The sequence below is a fragment of the Chenopodium quinoa genome, unplaced genomic scaffold (genome assembly GCF_001683475.1).
Source record: "Chenopodium quinoa cultivar QQ74 unplaced genomic scaffold, ASM168347v1, whole genome shotgun sequence".
NCBI lineage: Eukaryota > Viridiplantae > Streptophyta > Magnoliopsida > Caryophyllales > Amaranthaceae > Chenopodium > Chenopodium quinoa.
In genome coordinates, this window is record NW_018742798.1 from 2,323,180 (window position 1) to 2,330,462 (window position 7,283).

At 31.8% G+C, this 7,283-nt stretch overlaps 1 protein-coding gene across 1 annotated transcript; it reads right to left on the reverse strand.

The window, feature by feature from the left end:
* Positions 1-2,770: 2,770 nt before the first annotated feature.
* LOC110725006 lies at positions 2,771-3,679 on the reverse strand. The gene has a single exon (XM_021904486.1). It carries the CDS (start codon positions 3,677-3,679, stop codon positions 2,771-2,773), a length of 909 nt encoding a protein of 302 aa, XP_021760178.1.
* Positions 3,680-7,283: the final 3,604 nt, after the last annotated feature.

The window sequence follows — 7,283 nt, forward strand, 5'->3', positions numbered from 1 at the left end:
GATCATATTCACTCTTACCAATATATCATCACCGTACTCCAATTTTTAAACTATAACCCTTTTTTCATCATTTTCAACTTATTTCGATTGTATGATATTTTTGCTTTTTTTTCAACTTTTTTTTCATTTTTTTTTCGACCCTTCTTTTCAGACTTTTTTTTTCGAGGCTCATTTTCATTTTTTTTTTTTTTCTTTTCTTTTCATACTTTCAAATTTTTTTTCTTCCCTCTTCTATTACAAAACTTAAGACATAACTCAATAATAACATCACTCCTTTTAGCAAGGCATAGGTAAAGGCCATAAGCTTGTAATGTAGGGTTAACCAAAAGATGGATATTACGGCACAACAGGGCTAAGCAACAGGAAAATGTAAAAGAGAAAAAATATGAGTGAGCCTAAATTCTGAAGGTTCTAATCATGAAAGAAAAAAAATAATGCCTTTATCATTTCTCATACACCTTGGTCTTTGATCTCAGGAAGCTAAAATGCAAGTCCCAATTTGAGCAATCAAGAAGAAGGATAAATATGTAGAAAATTGAGTCTTACGAGGTTTGTGGCCCTCCTTTCGGGATTCATCGCATAAGGGAAAAGCAATCCATCTTACCACAAAGTCACAAAAAAAATGTCACAACCAATGTCATTGAAGGACTTTTGCTATCTTTACATACCATATATTTTTTTTTTATTGATCCAAAACAAGTCAATTAGTGACAATCAAAACGGAACTCTTTTTTTTCATGAAAATTCTACAGAAAATTTGGCAGCACTTCCCCTAAAACAGGCATATATCAAAATTTTTAAGTCATTCAAAACCTGCACAAAATCCCAGCCATGCTTCATACATGGAAACACATAACAAAACTAAGTATAACTCAAAATACAGAGGGCATTTGCAGCAATTTCTGACCTCTCCCCCACACTTAAGGACAAACATTGTCCTCAATGTTAATAAACAGAATTGAAAAGCAGAGAATTGGTGTATTTATAGCACCCAAGGACACAAAAACAAAGAAAACTAAGCATAGAAAGAGACAACCTGGTGGAATTTGAGGCTTGGTGTTTGTAGCAGCTAGAACTACTCTGGTGAGCAGCAGCTACACCTCTTGACACATAACAGCCACATCCCTGAAACAGCATATTCTACCAGAGCAATAGTTCCTTTCTCTTCATTTAGAAGTGTCCAAATCACCATCATATTTTCAAAGCTGAAACAAAACAAAACAAATAGAAAGAAAAGATAAAATAGGAACGAGAAAAACAAACAAAAACCAAAAAAAAGGAAAAGAAAAAGAGCTTGGGTTGCCTCCCAAGTAGCGCGTGTTTTAAGTCACGAGCCTGACTCTCATAAGTGTTCTTAACCAGGGTCTTCTAAGAAGTCAAGTCACTTCTTTAGTCATCATCTCATGCCCTATCTCACAGCCTAAGTAAGGTTTGAACCGCTGGCCAATTATCTCCAAAACTTCAAAATTACCTCTTTTCTTCCATGGTGGGCATGCTTCAATAGCATTTGCAATCTCTATTAAGTCTGCATATTCATCTTCAGTTGTGCCTGCACTTGATAGACATTCTTCGAGGGTATTTTCAGAAACAAAATTTGTTGATTTTCTATCTACATCAGTGATCTCATCAACTTTAAAGACGTGATCAGAAACAAGAGAATGTTTTGTTGGTTGGGACAAATCGAAATGCACCTCTTCTTCACCAATTTTAAAAGTTAGCTTGCCATTTTTAACATCAATTATAGTACCAGCAGTAGCTAAAAATGGTCTTCCTAGAATAATGGGGACATTAACATCCTCATCCATATCAAGAATAATGAAATCAACAGGAATGATAAACTTATCAACTTTCATTAGCACATTTTCCACAACTCCTAGAGGATATTTAATGGATCTATCAGCAAGTTGTAAAGACACGGTAGTGTGTTTTAAATCATTTAAGCCTAGCTTCTTGTAAATAGACAAAGGCATGAGAGAAACACTTGCACCTAAGTCACATAAAGCTCTAGAAAATTTAATCTCACCAATAGTGCAAGGAATAGAAAAGCTACCTGGGTCTTTCAATTTAGGTGGAAGCTTTTGTTGAATTACAGCACTACATTCCTCACTTAAAGCAATAGTCTCATAGTCCTCCAATTTTCTCTTTTTAGACATGATTTCCTTGAGAAATTTAGCATAAGAGGGTATTTTCATCAAAGCATCTACAAAAGGAATATTAACATGCAATTTTTTGAACATTTTAAGAAACTTTTCGAATTAATTATCCACTTTGTTCTGTATAAGTCTCTGAGGAAAAGGAATGGGAGATACATATGGCTTAAGAGGAACAGGTTTATAATAATCATCTTTGCTATCTTCAAGTTGCTTTTCAATTTCATTCTTGGCATTTTCACTTACAAGCTCACTGGTTTTAGATTGAACATTTACATCATCAAGGGTTTTACCACTTCTTAAGATTACAGCTTTACATTGCTCTTTAGGGTTAACTTCAGTTTTACTAGGCAAATTTCCTTGACTCCTAGAATTAATAGCATTAGCTATTTGTCCAATTTGAACTTCCATATTTTTGGTTGAATTAGCTAGTTGATCACTTTATTTTCCAATTTTATGATTCTCTCAGAAGTAGCATTAGCAAGTTTTTCAATAGCCAATTCCCATGATGGTCTCTCTTGTTGTGGTTGTTGTCTTTGAGGGAAACCAGGTGGATTTTGTGGTCTAAGGTTATTAGCTTGGTTTCCTTGATCTCTCCAACAAAAAATAGGATGGTTCTTCTAGCCAGGGTTATAAGTATTAGAGTAGGGGTCATTTTGTGATCGATTATAATTAGAAACATATTGAGCTTGTTCAAAATTAAGACAATCATTACTGGCATGTGCACCCCCACAATTATCACAAGACAAATCAGGACTAGAAATAAGACTAACATTACTCATTTTACTGAAAATTTTAGTCAAATTATCAACCTTAGCATTTAACATGTTAATACCATCCACATCATACATCCCTGTACTCTTTTTAGCAACTGATCTTTCACTAGAACAACCATAATTATTAAAAGGAAGTTCTTCTAATAACTTATTAGCCTCTTCTGTTGTCTTACTCATTACAGCACCACCTGCTGCAGCATCTATAGTACTTCTAATAGAGTGATTTAAGCCATTATAAAAAGTTTGCACAAGTAGCCAATCAGGTATTCCATGGTGAGGACATTGGTGTTGCAAATCTTTAAACCTTTCCCAAGACTCATATAATGACTCTAATTCATTTTGAGTGAAATTAGTAATATCATTGTGCAATTTAGCCGTTTTAGCAATTGGGAAAAATTTATTTAGAAAAGCTTGAGATAAAGAAGTCCAAGTGGTAAAAGGATCAGACGATTTAGAGGACAACCATTTTCTTGCCTTATCTCTAAGTGAAAATGAAAACAACCTAAGTCTAATAGCATCTTCACTTACACCATTTATCTTAATGGTATCACATTTTTCAAGAAAATTAGCTAAATGTTCTAATGGACATTCAATAGGTGACCCACCAAACTGATCTTGCTGAACAATATGGATTAAAGCAGGCTTAAGTTCAAAATTATTAGCTTGGACAGAAGGTCTTACTATACTTGCAGAGGTTGAACTAGCATCGGGCATTGCATACTCCCGTAACATCTTAGGTGGTGGTTCTACCATGTCTTCTGTTTATGAGAAAAGCGAATCCAAGTTAGGAATTAAAGGTTCTTGTTCAGAAATCTGGAGTCTCCTCAACGCGTGCAACGTTCTTTCGATTTCTTGATCAAAAGGGATTAAAGAACGATTAGTATGTGGCATACACTAAAAAATAACCTTAAAAAGTAGAGTATAATGCTGAAACAGAATATCGAAAACATAAACTCAAAATAAAAAAATAAAAATGCAGATTTTTTTTTCTCCTGTAAACTGCTGCTGTGTGCAGTAGCAGTAACAGAATTTTTTCTTTTTTTTAACAAACTGCCAACGACACAAAACTGAAAAATAAACTAGTAGAAATAAAAATAAAAATATGTGATTTAATACTGGCAGAAATAAAAATAAAGTCTAAACTAATACGAAAGTTTCTACGGTATGATATTGAATTATTGCCTCCCCGGCAACGGCGCCAAAAACTTGGTCGGGTCTAAATCTACCGCAAGTGTACGGGTCAATTACAGTAAATATAGGGTGAGCAAGGTATTGTATCCACAAGGAGGTCTACTCAAGTACCAAATTAAAAAACTAGAATATTATTTAGACGACGAAAATATGAGAAAAGTAGTACTAAACTATAAACAATTAAGGCTTGCAAACTAATAAAACAATAGACAATAATAAGAAGTAGTTCTAGGTTTCGGGTTGCGCCAATTACTCTCTATAATGAAATTAAACTAATTGCTGGGTTGAACATATATAATATAACAATGATCTAATTACCAATAGTATGTAATCTCCTCTTCCAATGTAGAAAACGCATATTTAAATCAACATTATGTCTACTTCCGTGATCACAACAATTGAAATAAACTCATTAAGAATAGGAATTCAAAAAGACCACCCCAAGTGTATAACTATTCCTAAAATTATACTACTTGACGTTTGATAATCCCACGAACTAGTATTGAAATTTCACTTCCGCTAATAATCCAATACCTTAAACATACAATCAATTGGCCAGATTAAGAGTACAAATTAAAACAAGATTATCAAATTGCAATTATATAAATCAAACCCAAACAAAGTAATTCAATTCATTGATAGATAATAAAGGACTACATCCCTAACCTAGAACAAACGAAATTAGCTAGACATGGAAATCAAGAGAACACAACTAATTAATGAAGAGTCAATACTAAACATATAAAATCAAGCAAAAACCAGTCAATTGCATAAAATTCAGTCACGGCTCTCGCGAGGTGCTGCTGCTCCGTCCTTAATCTCCGGCTGCTCTTCTCTCTTCGTGTGTGAGTGATACCCCCTTCTGCTGCGTGGCTGCTCTTCTATATCAGTGAGTTTTTTGAGGGTTTTTCGTGGGTTTGCCTCTTGCTGTCGCCGCTACTTTCTTTTGGAAGTTTTAAGGTAATGGGTTTTCAACCCACTTTCATTCTTTCTTTGGTGAAGTGTATCACGTTAGGAACTCAAGTGGGCTTTCTTTGTTTAATTATTTTCTTTTGCTCCATTTCACTTAAGTACTTAACTAATGAACATTGACTTGAGCTCCTTTCCCTAAAATAATAAAAATAGATTATGTTCATTATAATTATCAATTGGAAAACATATTAAAATAAGAGGGAAATCAAATTCATTGATTAATTCTTAAAACGAGCTTATTATGAGTATAATTCACTAAATCGAGTATTACAATATAAAATCTCATAATAAGACAACAAAAAATTATAATTTTATAAATTTATACTCTAAAATAGCATTAAAATGATATAATAAAATATATAAAATATTGACTTATCAGCATTATTTCTCTCTTTTTCTTATATTCCTTATTTGATCTTTATTTTGTGTATTTTAGTAGTTTTTAGTTTATTTTCGTAATTTATTTTATAATTCTTAATTTACAATGTTCTTTTTTTTTAATTGAAAGAATTTATAATGTTCTTAATCTAGGTTCTTGTTAATATTTTTCTTCTCGTTTTCCTCCTTCTATTTACTTTTATTTTCATACTAATTGTCCCATCGCGTGCAAGGCGCGCGATACTCCTAAAAGGTAAATTTATGGTGTTGATATGGTGTTCGTATTTCTTAGTTTTAATGTAAATTTAGAATTGTATTTGTGAAAATAAATGATTTTAATTTATAATTTAGAATTTAATTTATTATTGTGTAAATTTAGTATTGCATTTATGAATAATGAGGTATTCTAATTTACAATTTGGTATTGTGTTTAGTATTGTGTAATAATTAATTTTCAACGGATGAAGAAGGGTAGACCTTACTTTCACACACATCGAGAAATTAAGGTAAAATGTTTTTAATTTATGTAGAGTTGAGGTGAATTAATTTGTTTTTTAGAAAATTAATATTATATAAGTATAATTTAATTAGATTAATAAGAGTTTTTATAATTATTAATATATGTATATCAGTTTTAATTTTTACCAAACTTTAGGGCATCCAAGTTGTAGTAAATAGAAATTAACATTAACATTTCAAAATAAGACATATATATTTTCATTATTTAGATAATTACACAATACTTTTTCCCTTAAATTTTTTTTTAAAACCAAAAAAAAAACATAAGCTACTATTCTAAAGCACCTCTAACAGATTTTTCTTTAATATTTTCCTTTTTTTCTGTTGGCTCATCCTTTTCCTTTGCACCATCTTTCTGATCTTCAATTTCTTGTTTAGTATCCTCCCTTTTCTTTTCAGCTTTACTTCCGTCATTGGATTTGCTTTGAACTTCATGACTGTCAGATTCAACAATCATAACTGGCCATTCACCAAAGCCACCCCTTACAATCTGTCGCTTTTTTTCTTAGTAGTTTCTTCCTTTTCTTTTTTATTTTTCGTCACCCTTGAAATTCCTTATTCCAGAAATTCTAAGTGATTGTTCATCTTGTTCGACATAGCGGTGGCATACACCCGGAAACTTGCAGCATTATCTTCTTGTGATTTCGACTCATCAAATCTCCAAATTGGTTGTGCAAATACGCTTCCAGGAGTGGCGGAGCTACCAGTGCTAGCCATTATTATACAGAAATGAAATTTTTTTATTTAAAAAAAAAAAAAGCAAAGTAGAAAAAGAAGATGAAAGACAGAGCAGAAGATTAGGGAAAAATTTATGAACCATGCAAAAGATGTACCACAATTAACTAATTAAGAGTACATATTAGTTTGTTTTATGCTGATACATTATTTCAAAGTATAAATAGGGCATTGAAAATACACCTAAATAACAAAATATAAGGAAAATCATAGGGTTTTAGAGCATGAATCAGGGAATTACGAGAAGAAAATTGTAAGTATGGTCTAAATTCATAGAATTAGAAGAAGAATAGGGGGATTTAGTCAATCAAACAATCCCACATTTTGATAGTAATTAAGAGTACACTAAATAGCAATAATGACAAAATATTGAAAGAATATAGACTTTATGACTTCCAAATTACAAATTTTAATTTATACACTTATGCATTTGCTGAAATTGAACCTTTAAATTTCCACCATTTTCCTTTTTTCAAGCATAATGTCCGAGAATTAGAATAAGAGTTTTTACAATTATTAATTCATATATATCAATTTTAATATTTAAAATATAACTGGTAAG